Source organism: Arvicanthis niloticus, chromosome 6 (assembly GCF_011762505.2).
Source record: "Arvicanthis niloticus isolate mArvNil1 chromosome 6, mArvNil1.pat.X, whole genome shotgun sequence".
Lineage (NCBI taxonomy): Eukaryota > Metazoa > Chordata > Mammalia > Rodentia > Muridae > Arvicanthis > Arvicanthis niloticus.
This window is the reverse complement of record NC_047663.1, coordinates 48,730,052-48,750,654: the sequence shown is the minus strand read 5'-3', so window position 1 is coordinate 48,750,654 and position 20,603 is coordinate 48,730,052. Positions and strand designations below refer to the sequence as shown.

The 20,603-nt window shown below is 40.2% G+C and overlaps 1 protein-coding gene across 2 annotated transcripts in view; it reads left to right on the top strand.

Annotated features, from left to right (window-relative positions):
• The window catches only part of Ankfy1 (ankyrin repeat and FYVE domain containing 1), a 72,289-nt gene that overhangs the window by 29,235 nt on the left and 22,451 nt on the right, over nt 1-20,603 (top strand). For both annotated transcript variants that reach the window (XM_034507031.2, XM_034507029.2), the window contains exons 5-10: nt 5,456-5,579; nt 7,142-7,291; nt 8,984-9,149; nt 14,700-14,904; nt 16,392-16,460; nt 16,804-17,003. In XM_034507031.2, coding sequence (XP_034362922.1) covers nt 5,456-5,579; nt 7,142-7,291; nt 8,984-9,149; nt 14,700-14,904; nt 16,392-16,460; nt 16,804-17,003 — 914 coding nt within the window. The remainder of the gene's footprint in view (nt 1-5,455; nt 5,580-7,141; nt 7,292-8,983; nt 9,150-14,699; nt 14,905-16,391; nt 16,461-16,803; nt 17,004-20,603) is intronic.

Sequence of the window (20,603 nt, the reverse complement as noted above, 5' to 3'; positions counted from 1 at the left end):
ATTGATTTAATGGATCCTTTAATTAAAATGTTTATTCTTTATGGATTGCTTAAGCCTCATGACTATCAACATTACCAGCTGCTCAATTTTTTCTGTTGGTTGTGGATATTGTTTTTCATGGCTTTTCTTAAAAGCTGGTATGGAAGAGACCAGGACTCGAATGAGTGCTGTCTTTTAATGAGGTCATAGAGTGCCCACTGCTGTCAGGCAGAAAAATGACACATCTAGGATGTTAAGTCAACAGGCTCTGGCAAAAGTATGCAGTTTTGTGTGAAGTCAATGCACTGATTTCTATGATAGAGAGGTCCTGATGGCTTGGAGATATTAATAATTAATTTGATCAAAAAGAAGGGTATAATGACAATTTTGGAATTTTGGTTTCTTTAAAAAATACAGAAATATTATAAGAATGTTTTCTTTTCAATCCTAGATGTGGGATATGGGGCTGCTTCAGTAGCTGTCCACAGCAGCTGACCGTGATTTGCCTTGTGCTCTAGCAGGGGTGTGATTTTGCTAACTGCAGATAGTTTCTATGTTTGTGTGACATTTACAAGTCTGGGGAGTTTTCAGAGATTATATAAATGCTAGGGCTCCAAGAGGTGGTGTGGGTTGTTTGGTTTTTGTTGGTAGTTGCTGGTTGATGTTGGTGGCAGTTTAGTAGTTCTGAGCAAAGAAGGAAGAGGAAAAAGAAGAGGAAGAGAAATTAATAATAATAATAATAATAATAATAATAATAATAATAATAATAATAAAATCCTAACTGCAAAGACCATATTTGCCTTAAGGAACCCAGTGACTCCAATCAGCAAGAAAGTAGTCTAATGACCCCTGACTTTATTCAAGGATCTCTTGAATGACAGTATTTTTATTGATTATAAATACGAGTATAGTATATGCAATTTGGAAAACAGAATTATATAAAGAAAAAGTAGGTCACCTATAACCCATCCGTTGTTCATCTGTGTATTTTTCTCTCAGTAGTTATCATATTCCACATATATGGATCAATCTGAAAAGAGCATGGTGGCACACACCTTTAATCCCAGCACTTAGGAGGCAAAGAAAGGCAGACACCTATAACCCAACCATTGTTCATCTGTGTATTTTTCTCTCAGTAGTTATCATATTCCACATATATGGATCAATCTGAAAAGAGCATGGTGGCACACACCTTTAATCCCAACACTTAGGAGGCAAAGAAAGGCAGATCTCCTGTGAGTTCGAGGTCAGTTTGGTCTACAGAGTAAATTCTAGGACAGCCAGGGCTACATAAAAAAACCCTGTCAAACAAAACAAAACAAAGCAAATGCAAAAGCAAAAAAGAAAGAAAACCAGACAGGAGTTTGTAGGGTCCGTGATTTATACTTTAAAAATCAGATGTATGGGCTAGAAATATGGTTCAGAGATTAAAAGCCTGTGTTGCTCTTGGAGAGGACTCAGGTTTGTTTCCCAGGGGCTCACAACCACTTTCTGGTGCTCAGATGCTGTTTCCTGGCCTTGTGAGGCTTTTTTGCCAAGCACATGGACTCACATAGACAGACATACACATAAGAATAATGAATAAATCTTTGCTTGGCATGGTGGCATGTGCCATTAATTCCAGCACTTTGGAGATAGAGAAAGATGGACCTCTGAGTATAGTCTGGTCCATAAAGAGAATGCCAGACCAACTAGAGTTATACATGGTAAGCTTCTGTTTCAAAAACAAGAAGATAGATTGCTTTGTGCTTTTGTATGCTTTCTGGATATCAAATTATAAAAATGTACTAATAATATTTTTCCTCCAGAGGAAAAACAAGCCTGCCTTGCTACTTTTCAAGTAGAAACTTTGAGCTGAGAAATTAATAAAATTATGTATTTTTGCCAGGTGGTGTTGGCACATGCCATTAATCCCACTAATTTGGGAGGCAGAGGCAGGTGAATCTCTGTGAGGTAGTGGCCAGCTTTGTCTACAGACTGAGTTCCTGGATAACCAGGACTTCACAAAGAAGAACCCTATCTCAAAAAAAGAAAGAAAAAAGAAGAGAAATATATTCTTTTGTTGTATAAATCATGTTAGTTACTAGTTATAGTCTATTCACATGACAAATGGCACTCAGGGGATCAAAATGAGTGAAAATGAACTGTTTGTAAGAAAACATCTGTTGTTATGAACTGTGTTCCAGTCCCTTGGCAGTAAGAAGGAAGACTAGAATTTTCAGAGTCGAGGCCACTGTCTGTCCAAGTGTTTAAACTAAGTGCTCTGCAGATGTGATCTGGAATCCTTGCAGTCCTATGTGGTAGACCACCTGCTGCTAGGACACTGTTATAGCAAGAGTATCATGTTGGGCACTACAAATTTCATCTGTCAGAAACTAGTTTTCTCCTGGAGCACTTAACTTCATAGTTGTGGACAGGCCACAATAGCTTTGTTACCCTTTGTTGTGGTATGCAGTGTACTTGGAGACTCCAGTGGTACAGAAAACTAAGGTTTGGGAAGATACTGTTTTAGTTTTTGAGCTAGTGTTACATATTATAGCCAATTCATTTTGTAGCCCAGGTTTTCTTTGAACTCTTGTTCGAAGTCTCCTTGCTTCAGCCTCCCAAGTATTGAGAATTGAGGTATGTGTTCCTACTCTGAAACTTGTTTGTTTTCATTTCTTTTGCTTTTTGTTTTGTTTTGTTTTGAGATAGGATTTCTCTGTGTAGACCAGGCTGGCCTTGAACTCAACAGAGATCTAACTCTCTCTACCTCCCGAGTGCTAGGATCAAAGGGGTATATCACCAGTGCCCAAAACTTGTATTCTTATAGTAAGGTGTCTACATACTCATTTTAACTTCCTTTTAAAAATGCTGTGGAAGGGTTGATGAGATTGCTCAGCAGGTAAAATCCTTGCTACATAAACTTGATAACCCAAGTTTGATCCCTAAAATAATTTACTTTGGAAGAAGAGAACTGACTTGAAAGTTGTCCTCTGGCCTTCACACTTTTGTTCTCTCTCTCTCTCTCTCTCTCTCTCTCTCTCTCTCTCTCTCTCCCCCTCCCTCCCTCTCTCTCTCATAATAATAAATGTATGAATGAATAATTTAGGGGCAATTGAGACAAGGTCTCACATGTAGCCTTGGCTTGGCTACTTCTGCCTATCATGTGCTGGGATTGAAGGTGTGCACCACAACTGGCCCTAAAAGTGCCCTGGGAGAGGTGCTTCTTTACACTAAGTCAGCAATGTTACTTAAAGACATTATACCTAGGACATATAAAATAGGTGCCTATTCCTATTGATGGAAAATGGCTATTTTCTTGTTCGGCCTACTCTTAATTTGTAAGGTTGAAATTTTGGTTTCTCTTTTCCAGGTCTGTCCCACTGTGTCCTCCTCCCTTCCTTGTCTCTGCTCTTCCACTCTCTCTCTCTCACTGCCCTCCCCCTTCCCCTACCTCTCTAACTCTTAGGGTCCTTCTCTATTCCTATTACCTAATGCTCATCACTGAGACTGAGAATTACCTGCTACTCAGTTATTTACAGTAGTATTAAGCTTCATTAATATTAGCTGTTAAGGTTTGCAGTGTCTGTTTTCCTTCAGGAAAGGAGTGTTGGGCTTTAGAAAGGGGTGGGGTAAGAGGTAGGAAACATGAACGTACAAACATGCCTTCAAGTGTCTTCTGCACTGCTGACTGCATCTGCTTTCCTTCATCTTGAAACCCATAGAGTCCCAACATCTCTAAGATCAGGTACCATTCTCATGCCACAGAAACTGAGATAGAATCACAGAGACTCATTTTCTCTCATCACTAATTTCTGCTGTGTGATTAGAAAGCTTTTGTTGAGGCTGTAGAAAATAAGTGGTAGATACCAGGACCCATGATTAGGCTACTGCTGGGCCTCTGTGGCTACCTTTGGAGCTGAATCTGATTTGAAAGACCATGTCAGCCACCTTTCTCAATAGGCCTTATGCTGTGGAAGGCACAATAAGATTTCCAGGAATTCTGTCATAGAATAATCTCTTTATCTTCTATGGTAGGATGTGGAGACAGCTTTGTGCTACAGGGATGTAGATGATATTCTCTTGTTAGTCTGTTAGTTATTTATCATGTTTTATTGCCTGGCTTTGTGGGGATACACATTATGCCTAATTTTCTCTTGGCATACTGTGGTCTGGTGTGTGTGTGTGTGTTACTGAGGATTGAATCCACTCTTGAATACTGATCTGACTCATAATTGTTTCACTATCTTATAGATATTTTGGATATTCTTTAAAATATAGCTATATTGAATTGTAGTTATTTTATTTGTAAAACTTTTATTTATGTGTATATATGTGTATGGGGTTGGTGCCTGGAGAAGCTAAAGGAGAACATCAGATTCCTTACAACTGTGAACTGTGAACCACATGACATGTACTGGGAACCAAACATAGGTCCTTTGGAGGAACAATTATTCTTAGCTGCTGAGCTATCTGATAAGTCCACATACATACCCCCTACTCTTTCACCTCCCCATCCCCCAGTGTTACTAGGGATTGAACCCAAATACAAATATATCCTGAACTAACATTCTGCCACTGTCCTATTTTCTAGTCCCTGAAGTATAATGTACTCACTTATTATAATTATCATTATTATTGTCTAAGTGTTTTGCCTACATGTATATCTGTGCACTATATATGCAGTACCCATGAAGGTCTGAAGAGAGCACTGGATCCCCTAGAACAGAAGTTAGATGGTTGTTAGCTGTGAACCGAATCTAGGTCCTCTGGAAGAACAGCCAGTGCTCTTCTCAAATTCTTAGCTATATCTCTCTAGCCTTCTTAACTACAATTTATACAAAATATCACTTTGCCATTTGAGAGGACTTTTAAGGAGATATTTATTAAGCATAGACTCTTGTATTTGGAACTTTAAGAACACTAATAGAGTTATCTGGAATTTGCAGGCATATTCCATACAATTTAGTGCCAAAGAACTGAAACCAGTCTGTTTTGTGTTTGATTTAAAAATGTCCTGTACATGTGATCAATGGGTTTCTTGTGATTACTTTTGAAGCTCTTGAAGTTTAAGCTTCATAGGTTTTTTATTTTTTTCAAGTTATTTTCAATCTGCTCAAAACAGTGTTGTAATATATTGTCTAGTACAAGTACTTCAAAGCACAGTGTAAGCCAGGCTTAGGCAAGAGGAGCCTGACTTCACAGCTAGCCTGGGCTCCATAGTGAGACACCCCATCTCAAAAATGAAATGTGTATGACCAGGTTTAGTAAAATAATAAAAATTGATTTCAATAAGTAAAAATACACACATAAATAAAATACAGCAGCCTAACCATACTTCCTTATTCAATACAGTACTCAGCCTTACCCCTTAGTTTTACTAGACATAGCTAGTGTAGCAATTATTGTCTTTGGTTTATTTATTTATTTGGTTTATTTATTATTTGCCTCGCTAATCCTTAATCAATAATCATTATTGAATAATCTCTTATAGATGTGAGAAGGGTGTTATGTCTCTGGTGAATGTTAGGAACTGTATTCGCTTCTATCAAACTGCAGAGGAATTAAATGCCAGCACACTGATGAACTATTGTGCAGAAATTATTGCAAGTCACTGGGTGAGTAAGAGATTGTGTGGTATGGACAAGCCTTCACACTGCAGTTGGAGATACCAGTTTAGGCTTTGCTTCCATAGTCACCTCTCTGATAACTAGTCTTTGCTGTTTGATGACCTGTGAGGCTTTTTCGATTTTGAAAGTGTTCTGAGGGGCTATAGTGGAACAGGCAGAGGTGGCTAAGATTCAGGAACAGCCATCAAGAGCACCCTCCTTCAGCATTATCCTGAAGAAGCTGTGACCCAGTATTCAGCTATCTGTCAAAGAGCTTTCTCCACTGCTTCACTTCTTGGGTTTTCATCATAAATAACAAGTTTTACATTTCTTTGTTATGGTTTGTTTTATACTTTAGTATGTGTGTACAGGTGCACGTATGTGGCTATAGAGGCTAGAGAACAACCTCTGGTGGGGTTACTCAAGTACTGTCCACCTGTATTTTGAGGCAGGATCTCTCACTGGTCTAGATTTCACTGATTAGATGAGGTTGGTGTGCCAGTGAAGCCCCAGGGATTCTCCTATCTTCTCCCAAGCACAGGATGTACAAAACTGAGTTTTGTTTTGGGTTTTTGTTTGTTTTTACATTAAATAAATAGATAAATAAAGCAATCAATGTTTTATGAACTAGCTTCTATGATTGTTTTTGTATACAGTTTTTATGGGAGGAACCTTAAAATTCTAAGGAATCTAACAGAACTGACCTGTGTGTGTGTAGCATTATGGGCCTGTAACCCCAATTACTTCAGGGGCTAAGGCAAGAGGATGTTGAATTCATGGTCTGGCTAAACTGCAAAACAAGTTCAAGACCAGCCTGAGGAACTGAACAAGACCCTTTCTCAGAAAAAAATTAAAGGACAGGGAATGCAGCTTAGTGGTACAGTGTTTGCCTAGCATGCACGAGGTCCTCGATTTAATTCTGATACCACTAGAAAATTGGGCTTGTTGCTTGTTGAGTTGAGATAAGGGCTTGTTCTGTAGCCCAGACTGACCTGAAACCCACTGTGTATCCCAGACTGACTAAACTTATGGCAAGCATCTTTCCTCAGCCTCTTAATTGTTGGGATTAAAGGCATGTGCTGCCATACCTGCTGAAAACTAGCTTTAAAGAGCTGACACAGAGTGGCAGCTTTCCTTTCCTGATAGGGCGACAGTTGTGGAGAACAGTTGTGACTCTGTGAATTGTTATCACAGTTCTGATTTGTTTTGAAATCGCCATTGTTGTAGGCTTAGTAGGGAAGGAACCTGAACTCATGGTGGGGCTCCTGTATATGGCTTGGTTCCAGTTGAAGATCAGAGTTGACATTTAGCTGTCATCCTCTGGGGCCCAGCAGTGCTGTGATAGGTGGTGTGTGGTGGCCAGTGCCTCTTAAATACAAATCCGGACTAGCCATCTTCTCACTGTCAGACTTGTGTGAGCTCTCTGTCTTCTGTAGGCTTCATCTTCTTCCTCTGGAAAGGAAGCAAAGGTGAAATTAGTTGGAAAGTGTTAAGTCTCTGACACATGTTAAGTGCTTATTAATAAGTGACAATTGGTATTAACACTTTGCTGCATTGTTTTTAATCCTTAGGATGACTTGCGAAAGGAGGACTTCAGTAGCCTGAGTGCTCAGTTGTTATACAAAATGATCAAATCCAAAACAGAGTACCCATTACATAAAGCTATCAAAGTGGAGAGAGAAGATGTGGTCTTCCTCTATCTGATTGAAATGGATTCCCAGGTATTGTAGAAGCATCTCCATTTTTTCTTTTCTCTCTCCAAACTTTAATGTTACCCATATTTCCTGCTTCTGTCTGCACCATCACTGGACATTCTATGAAGATACTTCTAATATTTACAGGATACTTCTGGGCATTTTCTGTTCTGCTCATCAGAATTTGCCAGTCTTAGTCCAATCCAAAGCCACATTCCCATTTCCAAATGGCTATCACAGCAGTACCTGACTAAAAACTCCAACTTTGTTTTTATTTACTTCCAAAACAAGTTTGCATGAATTTAGTAGTCTAAACATATTCTGGGCTAGTTGAGAGCACTTTCTGCTTTTGCAGAGGACACAGGTTTGGTTCTCAACACCCAAATGGCAGCTCACAACCAACTGTAACTCCATTCCCAGGGATTGGAACATACTCTTCTGACCTCTGTAGGCATTAGCCACACATGTGGTCTACACACTATAGGTAGGCAAAAGGCAAAATGCACATAAAATAGTACAGTTTAGAACAACAACAAACCCACATCAGCTTATTATTTGACACTTTGCCTATTCGAGGTCCAAGCCAGAAGGCTGCAGTCTTTTATGGAGCTGTAGAGAAGAATCCATTTCCTGCTTACATACGATGTTGGCAAAATTCTCAACTGGTCCAGGGCCTTTATTTTCTTGTAAGCTGAGTATTATTCTTAGCTTGTAGGTATCCTCACAAGCTTTAGCTTCAAAGGAGCATTGATTCCATCTTTAAAGCCAGCAGTGACAGGTCAAGGCCTAATTTTACCTCTTAATGACCTACTCTTCTACATTCTGATTTACTCAAGCATGAATTTTTTTGTTGTTATAAGGTGGGGCCCTGTGGGCTGGTCCAGGATTCTTCCTAGCTCAGGGTACCTTGCCTTAATCACATCTGCAAAGGTACTTTTTGCCACATAAGTTGACATGCTTATATTATTTGATAATTAGGGCATAAATATCTGTGTATCGGGTGGTGAGGGGGGGACACATTATTTTGTATACCACAGTGCCTTCAAAGGAATGCAGATGAAAGTATGGTTTATCATGGGGTGTTAATGTGTAAGGAGACAGTAAACTGCTAAAGAGTACTCTGTTAAACCTCATTTCATGAAAATCTTTGCTTTTTTATTTTTGGTTTTTCAAGACAGAGTTTCTAGGACTCTCTGGAACTCACTGTATGAACCAGGCTGGCCTCAAACTCAGCTTCACCTAGCTCTGCCTCCTGAGTGCTGGGATTAAAGGCATGTGCCACTTGCCCAGCTTTAACTCTTTGTTATAAAATTCTGTATGCTGGTTTGTCATCCCATCTTCATCCTCTATTCTCTCCCCACGCCAGTGCTATCTGCATTTTTACTGTGGTTCTTAATCACCTTCCATGTTGTTGACATCTGCTTACCAATCACTATTGTTTGTATGATGCTGAAAGCAAGTGCTCTCAGGAGGTCCAGTAGCAGTCTATGAATGCAATTGAATTTGGGCTGTAAGTAGTCACGGCATTAGAATTGGCACTTGTGTAAGAGGTGTGGTGACATACACCTTTTTGGGAGTCATCCCATTTCTGTGAGTTTGAGACCAGCCTGGTCTACATATTGAGACTTGTTTCAAAGGGGGAGTTGGTCAGTTGGGAGAAATCAGCATAGGTTGTATTTTCTACTGTCTGGAGTGCTGATTTCCAATTTCTCTGTGCAGCTACCTGGGAAGCTTAATGAAACAGATCATAATGGAGATCTTGCATTAGATCTGGCTCTTTCACGGCGGCTAGAGAGTATTGCCACCACTCTGGTTAGTCACAAAGCTGATGTGGATATGGTAGACAAGAATGGCTGGAGCTTATTACATAAAGGTATCCAAAGAGGTAAGGAGAAAGAATTTTCACGTTTTTCTCTGTATGCAATATACTTTTATATTTATAGTTTTGAAGCTCAGTTCCAGGAATTCCCAAAAGATCTTGAGTCTGTATATTCAGTTTGCATGGCTTAGAACTTGTGATTGTTGGGTCAGAGGGACTGAAACCTATTGGCCTTGTTTGGCTGCCCATAGTGCCAGCAGGACCTAAGGAAAAGAGGATAGGCAGGTGATCTTTAAGATCTTTAAGATGTACCTATGGAGCCAGTATGGTAGCATTTTTTGTGAATTCAAAGCCAGTGGGCTCTATATAATGAGTTCTAGAACAGCCAGGACTACATAAAGAGATCCTGTCTCAACAACATCAAAAATACAACCAAAACCCAAAAAAAAAAAAAGAACAAAGAAAATGAAAGAAATATCTTTGGGGCATTAGTAGTTTGAGAGCACTTGCTGGCAGTTCTTGCAGAGGACTTGGTTCCCAGTAAGATTCACAACTGCTCTTAGCTCCAGCCCCAGAGGTTCTGATGCCCTCTTCTGGTTCTGTAAGCACACAAATGACACTCACCCACACAGACACTTACACATCAGTGTAGCCGATCTTTGCTACTTTGTGGGTTCTTCTTTTCCCACCTTTATCCTCCCCAAGTTTTATCCCTTCTCTCTAGATAGGAGGGGAAGAAGGACGGGGCTTGGGGTGCGGAGCGGGGAGGGGAGAGAGATATCTGAATCTAATTTCTTTCTTCTTTGAGCACAATTACTAACAAACTACAAACAACCCACCTGAATGACCAATAACCACCAACCCTGCCTCTTGGGGCCCTAGCATTTATATACCCTCTGAAAACTTCCCAGAATTCCAAATGTCACACAGTCACAGAAACGATTTGCAGCTGGCAAAACCATGCCTCTGCTAGAGCATGAGGCAAATCATAGTCAGCTGCTGCAGGCAGTCTGAATCAGCCCCACATCCTACTACACCTGGGATTAAAACAACACTTTCTTCTAATATTTCTGTGTTTTTAAAAAAACCGAAATTCCAGAATTCTCACAACACATCAAAGGTTCTCTCTCTCTCTCTCTCTCTCTCTCTCTCTCTCTCTCTCTCTCTCTCTCTCTTTCTCTCTCTCTCCCCCCTTTCTTTTTTTTTTTTTTTTTTTTTATTAATTAAAAAGTACTGCTGACCAAAGAGCAGACACGTAGACTGACAAAACAAAAAAATGAAGATTGGCTGGGTTGATGGTAGTGTTGCATACCTTTAATGCCAGCACTGCAGAGTGAATTCCAGGACAGCCAAGGCTACACAGAGGAACCATGTCTCAAAAAACCAAAAAAAAAAAAAAAAAAAAAAAAAGGGGGGGGGGGGACTCAGAAATAAGCTCATATAGGTATAACGTTCCCATTTTGAGAACTCTGTCAAAAACATATTTTGGAGGGGCTGGAGAGAAGATTCAGTGGCTAAGAATGCTTGTTGCACTTGCCAACAGCCATATGGCATTACAGTTCATAAGAATGGCAAAATTACAGTTATGAAGTAGTAACGAAATAATTTTATGGTTGTGTGTCACCACACCATGAGGAACTATATTAAGGGCTATGACATTAGAAAGGTTGAGAACCACTGTGCTAGAGGAAGGAGACATAGCTAAAATTCTTCAAGATACGGGTTTCTGAACAGTACTCTGGTAGCAAGGGAATGGTGCCCAAAATCAAAATGAAGAAGCTTCTGGACAACAAAGAAAACAGTCACCAGAGGGAAGAGCTAGTGGGAAAAGGTTGCATATCTTCAGGTTACATATCAGATGGCTGATACTCAGTAGATGTAAAGAACTGCAGAAATTCAACACTTGAAACAACCACATCCAATCAATAAATAAGCTAAATTGTCAGGTCTCAAAAGAGGATATACAGACGGTGAATAAAACTTTAAAGTGTTCGCCATCCTCACCCACCAGGAAAATACACATAAAACTGTTTTGAGAGTTTGTCTCATTCCAGTTCAGAATGATTGTCTTTAGAAAAATAAATGACAGAGCCAAGAGATGGTTCAGTGAGTCAAGGCACTTGTGCCAAGCCTGATGATCTGAGTTTGATTTTCAAGACCCATGGTGGAAGGACAGAACTGACTCTGGAAAGTAAGTATCAAAAGATACAAATAAATGTAAAAAAGAAAAAAAAAAAAAATCCTCACAGATGGTAGTGAGGACACGGAGAAAGAGGAATTTTGTTTTCTTTTTTACTTTTTGAGGTGGAGTCTCACTATGTAGACCAGTTGGCTGTGAACTCACAGAGGCTTGCCTTTGCCTCCTAAATTCTGTGTTTGTTGTTATTTGTGAGAATGTAAACTTGTATAGCCACTATGAAAAACCAATGTGAAGATTTCTCAAAAAAAAAAAAAAAAGTTGGTGCCACTCTTGGTATACAGGTGGAACAAATCTCTATGTTAGCAAACCACAGAGGTATGTGTATGTTTGTGGTTGCATTATTCATGAAAGCCAGAACATGGATGTCCATCAACAGATGACACTGCTGTACGATCCAGCATAGTTCTGTCCCTTAGCAGGAGGTACTGTTTGGATGCTGGTGATGTGCAGCTGCGGCTTTCTCTTTTTTGTAGACAAAAGTTTTAGTATAAATGTCCTTTTGAACTATATAGAGGGTTGAGTTTGCTGGCTAATAGGAAAGTTTTACTCATCCCTGGGTAGGGAACCCTTAGAACAAATTGCTGTGGAGAGTAGATGCATTTTTCTAAGCACACAAAGCACTTAGCTCTGGGTTTGTGTTCATTGGGGAAAGCTTCTACCCCAGAGGGAGTTGTTATTTCCTACTCCTTTTAGTGTCTGAAGTGTTTATTTTGGAAACAGATTCACTTGTTACTAAAAAAACAATTAAGTTCCTTTCTTCTCTGGGAGCTGAATTCTTATGTTTCATGAAAGAACATCTCTTGTGGGTTACTAAATATTTGGGTGATTGCTTAGCTACAGGAATTGCCAAGATAGTGTTGTGTTGATGAGTGTTGTAGGGTGGTTAATCTTTCCTTCTGAGTTTGTGAATTGTCTGGAAGTATGTGGATTACAGTGTGAATATAGCAGACTTTGAAGAGTGCAGCATGCTGCAGTGGACAGAGCACAGACTGGCTTGAATCCTGGCTTATGTGTTGCTTTGACAGTCATTTGTCTGTGCTTTCTTGTTTGTAAAATGTAAAAGGATCTTTCTGTTTTACCAGGCTGTTAGCACAGTGAGACAGGATTGGGATGTCCCTCATACAATGACTACCTATTGCTGATTGAGTAAACACAGTGCCTTTAATCTTGCCTGAGCATTGGAGTGCCAAAATCAGACCCTGGAGAGAATTATCTTTTCCTTGAGGCCCCAGTGAAACACTGGCTATACCAGAACACTATATGGTAGAGCCTGGTCCCAGACCTGCAGTGCTCCTCCTGCCTTTGCCTCTTGTGTTCTGGGTTTTATGTGTGTACTATCACGTCCTTTTGAGGAGTTACTTGACATTGCTTTCTTTGGCTTGATGTTACTTGGTTAGCTTTACCCAAATGATTGAGTGCTACCTTTAAGCTTGCCTATTGACCTTGCTTTTAATTCATTAATGAGTGGTGGAGGTTCATTAAAATATGAATAAGATCTACTTCAAGATTGCACATTAGAATCCATAACATTAGTGGACATCCTACCAAGCAAGTGCACATGTCTGTCAGAAGAATTGATGGTATTAGGGTCTGTGAGGCCATAGGAGACCCACATAAGGCAGTGTTACCATCTCCTTTGACTAGTCTGACCTAAGCAAGATGATGAGTCTTTTTATAATAATTCTAGTTTTTTCACTATTAAAAAAAACTGTAGTAACTCACATAGACCAATAGGTTTCCTAAATGGGCCTCTCCTGACCAGTTAAAACAAGAACTATTAAATATGGTTTGCTCTAATTAAAACTGTCATAAAACTGAAAGAAACATTGCACGCGCATTTAAAAACTGTTCCGCATCAGTTAGAAATATTTTTATGTGGAAAAACTATTACACTAACACCTCATTTTCCTGGCATTGTTGGTAAATGAGGAAAGCAAGTGACTGGATGTTTCCAGTAGGGAGATACTGGTTTTCTGTTGCTGAGGCTTGAACTCGGGGCTTTAGCCATGCTCAGCACTCCTGACTACCCTAACAGTAGTCGACAGGTAGTTGACAGCATCCTTGCCATGTTCAGGTTGAAGTGTGGAATGCTTTGTTTCCTTGTTGCTAAGAACTTTATCTAGGGCCTGGCTTCCAGTTCCCTGCTTTGTCTGTTCGATGGCTGTTGTTAGTTTGTTTACCTCTGAACTGACTTTCCTTAATTCAACTTCTGATAATTCCAAAAGAGCCTTTTTTTGTATAAAGTACATATAAATGCATGATTATAAATTATGAATTAATTTTTGGGTCTAACCAGTGAAGTAAATTTTATTTAAAGTTAGGTGATTTTTCAAGAAGGCTTAAGTCATAAAAACGTTAGCTGAGAATGGTGGTTCTTGCCTGTAATCTTACCACGTGAGAGGCTAGACAGGAGAGTGATGCCAATTAGAAGCTAGCCTGGGCTACAGAGAAAGACTGTCATTGACTTTTGAAAAAAAAAAAAATAGAAGATGGTTTCTATTATACTTTTCATCTGAATCTAACCATCTGCAGGTTTTCTTGTGCCTATGTCATTATTTCTGTCTTTAAAAGTAGACCCAGGACTCTGATAAGAGAGGTTAGTATCGGAAATTGATTGATTAGAATTAGATCCCATCTGTTAGAGTGAAACCCAGTAGCACTGAAGTCGATTCATTTTCTTCCCCAGTATTTTAGTGTGGCCAGTTTATTGTTGTTGTTTGGTTGGTTTTGAGTTTTTTGTTTGTTTTGTTTTTTTTTTTTGAGCCAGGGTTTCTCAGTGTAGACAAGGTGGCCTCAAACTCAGCTACCTCTGGCTCCCAAGTGCTGGGATTAAAAGTGTGCACCACCACTGCCTGGCCTTGAGGCCAATTTTTAAAACCTTGATGGAAAGTAGAAGCTAATTGGTGCCACCTGGAGGCCACTAAGAAAAATAACTGTTTCCATCCAGCCAGCCACCTTCCGTGTGTGTGTGTGTGTGTGTGTGTGTGTGTGTGTGTGTGTGTGTGTGTGTATTTCTGTGTGTCTTTCTGCATGTGTCTATAGAATCCATAAGAGAATGTCAGATCCCTGGCAGTTGTGAGCCACCATGTTGGTGCTGGGACTCAGACTGGGGTTCTCTGGAAGAGCAACCACTCACCTATCTCTCCCACCCAAGTCTGTTACTGTTAGGTAGAAAGGCATCTTGAAGAAAGGAACCAGGGCAATGATCATGGGTAATTAAAAGGTGGGGAAAAGAGCCTTTTGAAGTAAAGTATAACTCTGAACTGTCATGAGTTTCCACCATCCAAGATACTGCTTCAGATGCCCCCAGCTGTTCTCCTGTGTCTGCAGTTATCCCCTGTTGCCTTCTGAGGATGAATTGGCCATAGTAACTGGTTGCTGTCATGGCATTGTGTGTTCTGTTGTTTCTTTTTAAGGAGATCTTTTTGCTTCTACATTCCTCATTAAGAATGGGGCCCTGGTCAACGCTGCCACAGTAGGGGCCCAGGAGACCCCATTACACCTTGTAGCATTGTACAGTTCAAAGAAATACTCAGCAGATGTGATGTCTGAGATGGCACAGATTGCGGAGGCCCTCCTGCAGGCTGGTGCTAACCCCAACATGCAGGATAGCAAGGGCAGGTAAGTGCACTAACTCCAAAAGAGAATGTTTGTGGTGACACATAATAAACATATACACTATTTGACATTATTAAATTTGATGTTCATTGAAGTTGCAAACATTTAGAAGCATTTGAGGAAAACATTTACAGCCTAGCTAAAGTAAGTCTGAGTTTCTAAGCAGTTTATATCATTTTTATGTTGAATGGTCATCTAGTCTGTGCTCACATGGACTTTTTTAAAGCAGTTTTAGGATCACTTGGATACTTTGAAGAGAAACTACTACGTCAAGGCAGCCTGTTTTATCTCTGTGAGGTCTAATGGTTAGAAAAAGTCCTATTTTAAACTCAATTCTGCCTTACAAATATCTCCAGAGTTTTATTGGACAGCCCCTTCTTGTATTTGGTAATGTTTCTGAGTTTGTTTTGTGTTTTACATTTTTAAAAGTTTTTGTTTATTTCCTATTTTTTGTGTATGGGTGTTTTGGCTGCATGTATATAAATATATCACATGCACATAGTGCCTGTGGAGGCTTGAAGAGTGTTAGGATTCCCTGGAACTGGAGTTACAGGTGGCTGTGAGCCATTGTCTGGGTGCTAAGAATCAAATCCAGGTCCCCTGGAAGAGCAAGTACTGTTCTTAACCACTGAGCCATCTGCAGCCCAGTTTCTGTTGTTTCTGCATCTTCCCAGGAGTTGGTTTAGGACTGCTTGTGGCTTAGAACAGTAGGAGGAGTTGCCTGTCTTGAGGCAGAAGTGTGGGAGGCTCTGAAGTGCACTGCAGTTCAACTCCGTGCCTCACCATCTTCAGGCAGGCCACAGACATCACTCACCATCAGATCAGTTTATCATTTCGAAAACCCACCCAGGAGCTAAGATTTCTGTGAGGTTGGCTGTTGGAAGAGGATCTATGCAGTGTATAATGTGCAGAAATAAGATGGTTCAGGATCTTTGTGTCATAATCACTAACCATTTTCCCAAATAGTTACATCTTTCTTTCCCCATGTTGATTCTTTGGGTTTGTTTTTTGTTTTTCCACTCTAACTGTAGTAAGTGTGGGCAGTCTGTCCATCTGCAGTAGAGGCCAGGCTCAGGGCCTGTGCTCTAGTGGCAGCCTTCCCTCCAGGCACTTGAGTACTAAATAAACAGGTGGTGAAGAATTGACCCAGTTCTTTGTTGATGCTGCTATGTGCTCCAGTGTTGGTAGAACATTACAGTGAAGAGCAAAGTTTCTTTTCAGTTTGGCAGAGGACAGATGAGATAAAAGTGTGCCAGAAGCTACTGTTTACCACATTCCTCCAGGAAGGGTTAGAATTGGGGTAGAGAGCGTGGGCCATAGAAGCAAAGACAATTTCATATTTTGATTCTTGGCCATGGTTTGGAAACCAGAGTGATGGAATTGGTTGTTGATGTGATTCTACCAAGGATTCTAATCCCTGTCTTCTATGAGCGTCTGTATCTCCTGAACTGATTCCTCTCTTATTTCATTTTATTCTGTTATACCCTTAGGACTCCTTTACACTTGTCCATCATGGCCAGGAACGAATACGTGTTCAATCAGCTGCTGCAGTGTAAACAGTACGTAGGGCGGCCTGGAGAAATGAAAAGCGGTTGTGAGGGTGGGATTGTGAGTGAAAAATCTTTCCTTACTAAAATTTTTAAAAACTATTGTTCATTTGTTTGTTTGATATGAGGTCTTATTACGTAGTTCAAGCAGGCCTGAAATTCAGAGTTTTTCTGCTTTAGCCTCCCAGGTAATGGGATGCCTAGCCTGAAGTTTTCTCTAAGATGCTTTTACAGTTACAGACCTTAAATAAAATAAAAATTTGTTCTTTAGAATATATAGGGAGAGAGTAGAGCTGTTGGCAACAAAGGGAGGCTGAAAATTGTATCTGTCATTCACATTGCTCCTTTATTTCAGATTAGATCTAGAGCTGAAAGATCACGAAGGCAGCACTGCACTTTGGCTTGCCGTCCAGTACATCACTGTGTCTTCAGACCAGTCTGTAAACCCCTTTGAAGACCTCCCTGTGGTGAATGGGACATCATTTGATGAGAATAGCTTTGCAGCCAGACTCATTCAACGCGGCAGCAACACTGATGCTCCTGATGCAATGACAGGTAGAACACAGAGGCCCCAGGAGTGAGTTCGGAGTCTGAGAACTCTGGAAAACAGTAGACCATTGGGTTTCCTGATAGGGGCATGAGTTGTGATGTCAGTGCTGGCCTAAGACTTACTAGACAGCCCAAACTAGCTTTGAGCATGTGATCCTCCTGCCTTAGCCTCAGTGTTGGGATTACAACAGCACAATCTTGTAAATGTTTTAATAAAAATACAGAAATGGAAAGGCTTATTATTAGGAGAACTATTTTTTTGTTTGTTTTTTTTAATCCTGTGCTCCAAACAATTTAACTAGACATCAGTTTAAGTCTTATAAGCTAAAACATACCTGGTAAATTAAAGCAATGATTCTTAGACTCTGTAGACCTACAGGTCCTTTTACCCTCAGAGAACTCACATTTCAGACTGTTTTTGTTTAGACAGTTATACCTTTAGTATGTACTAGTGTTGGAAAATAATAATGAGAATCTTTTTCTTTTATTTTTGGTTTTGAGACAGAGTCTTTTTAGGTACATGGAGCTGAGGCTGTACCTGAACTAGGGGTTAACCTGCCTCAGCCTCCCAAGTACTGACATTATAGACACAGTCTGCCATACCCATTTTATAAAACCAAAAAAACTTTAGTTTTTAATTTGATTTTTAGATTATTTTATGTGTATGAGTGTTTACCTGCATGTTTCTTTGCCACTTGCTTGCCTGGTGCCCTTGGAAGTCAGAAGAAGTGGTTTGATCTGAAGTTGGGTTTGAGGTGATTGTGAGCTGCTGTGTGGGTGCTGGGTGCCTGGCTGTTCTGAGAAGAGCAGGCACTCCTGACTGCTGAGAATCTCTCCAGCTCCAGAACTGAGAAACTTGTAATGAGCTGTGTTAATCAGTGTGTGCTGTAGAGAATATACTTATTATGAAAATAACTTTAAATAAGTTCATTAGAAGAGCATGCATTTTCTTCTTTTCATCTGTGTTCAATCTTATCAGATGTGTTCTGGTTAAAGTGTATGAAGAACGCACAGCCTTAGAGACATGAAAAGGGAATGGCGGTACATTTTGCATATCAAACTAAAGTCACAACCAGTTGATGCTTTGGATGGATTGTTCCTGTATGTGTGTAGTTCTAGAATATTCTGCCTTTGTCATTGGAGAGTGTTGGTTCACTGTGTTATAGACATACCCTGTGTGTTATGTTTCAGAGTTGATTTCTGTATCACTGTTCATCTCATCAGAAGTCTTTCACTGTACCACAAATACCAAAATTGGGATTGCAAAGTTTTCCAAGATTTAAAAAGACAGGCTGCATTCATTTTCAAGAGAATGTCTACCAAACATTCAAGTTTAAATAACAGTAGTATATTGGGAGTCATTCTGAGTAAAAACCCTGTTCCCTGACACTGCCAAGATTGTTCATGTACCTTAACACCAGTGCACTTCCTCTAGACAGTGTGCTTTGCAGTGTGGCAGCAGCTTTGTCCATATTTCTCATGTAGCACCTGGCTCTTACAAACATACATTGTTGAGAGTTACTAAAATTAGGAGTTTTTACAGTCATCAAGTACCATGTTGAGTGAAACTGGTTTTTTTGTTGTTGTTTTTTGTGTGTGGGTTTTTTTTTTTTTTTTTTTTTTTTTTTTTTTTTTTTTTGTATGAGAAGTACAGGTTTTCTTGACAGTGAAAATGAAAATGAAGACACACTGCACTCTGAGGAGTGACTCTGCACGTTTGCACTTCTGTGATCTAGGAGGTACTTGACCTCCACATGCCACTGACTTAAGTATTGAGTACTCATAGAAAGCGTTAGTTAGGAGCTGCTGAAATGGCTCAGTGAGTAAATGTGCTTGTCACCAAGCCTGATCACCAGAGCCAACATGGTAGGAGAGAGAACAGACTCCTACAACTTGTCCTCTGACCTCCAGACAGGGTTAATGCACTGTCTTACCCTAACCGTACACATAGAAATGAGTGGATGTCAGGCATGGTAGGAGCCATTAACAAAGAAAATTGATTCCCACCTCCTCTCTATCCAAAAAGATAATTATTAAGTAATACATTTGCTAAAGTTATAATAACTTTAAAGAGGCTGGGATTATACCTCAGCACATGCCTGTGTCCTTGAATTTAGATTTAATACACAATTAATAATGATAGAGAGGAAGAGAGGGAGAAAGAAAGGGAGGGAAGGAGGAAAGGAAGGTCAAATGAAATCACCCCACTAGCTCCATAAGATTGTCCATCCTTGTCATCTAACACGTGCTAGGATCACTACAAGTTCAAGGCCAGTCTGATTTACACAATCCTAGTCAGGTAGATATAGCAATATAGCAATATAGCAATACGTTGTCCAGAAAAGCTGGGGGTGAGGGGGAATCCCCATAACAAAAGCAGAAGGCAGTAAGTTCTGCCCAGAGTGCTAGTTTTAAATTAAGTTTTAGATTAAGTTTAGAATTTTAGATTAAGCACCTGGAAATTCCATCGTGTCTAGCTAGACATTAATCTAGAAATTATACTTTTTGGGGGGGGTTTGCCACATTTTTATCGATTTCTAACTTTAATTAATAGTGTGTAATAGTGTGGCATTTAGAACTTGAATTTTGTTGCATTACTGTTTTCTCTGTATAAGTTTGCACTCGCTACCCCTACATTGTTGGGCTTGTACAAAGGGACAGTTTGCACAAGCTGGCAAAACTTACTGAGCTACATTACCAGCCTTAGAACTTGTTCTTCTTCTTCTTTCTTTGTTTTTTGGTTGTTTGTTTGTTTTTTGGTTTTTTTTTTTTTTTTGTCTGTTGTTTGTTTGTTTTTGTTTTTTTGGAGACAGGGTCTCTCAGTCTGGTATAGCCTGGGCTGTCCTGGAACGCTGTAAACCATGTTGGCCTCAAACTCAGAAATCCGCCTGCCTCTGCTTCCCAAGTGCTGGGATTAAAGGCGTGCGCCACCACTGCCCGGCAGAACATGTTCTTCTAAAATGTAATATACTGTTTACAATAATAAGCATTTATTCACCAGAATTCTCTTTGTGCATTAAATCACAGTTGTCCATTGCACTGTTCAAGTCTTCATGTTCTCTTACCAACTTTGGAATGTTTGTTCTACCATCTCCTTTCTCACCTTTCGTCTCTTCCCTTCCTTCCTTAGTGCTAGTAGTGTGCTGTCTTAGTCAGGGTTTCTGTTCCCACACAAAACATCATAACCAAGAAGCAAGTTGGGGAGGAAAGGGTTTATTCAGCTTACACTTCCACATTGCTGTTCATCACCAAAGGAAGTCAGGACTGGAACTCAAACAGGGCAGGAACTTGGAGACAGGAGTTGATGCAGAGGCCATGGAGGGGTGCTGCTTACTGGCTTGCTTCCCCCCTGCCTTGCTCAGCTTGCTTTCTTAAAGAACCCAAGACTACCAGCCAGGGATGGCACCACCCACAATGGGCCCTCCCACCCTTGACCACTAATTGAGAAAATGCCTTACAGCTGGATCTCATGGAGGCATTTCCTCAAGGGAGGCTTCTTTCTATGTGATAACTCTAGCCTGTATCAAGTTGACACAAAGGCAGTACATGTGCTGTCAGTGTGAGCTGTACCTGGGACCCTCCCAACCTCATCTACTTACTATTGAG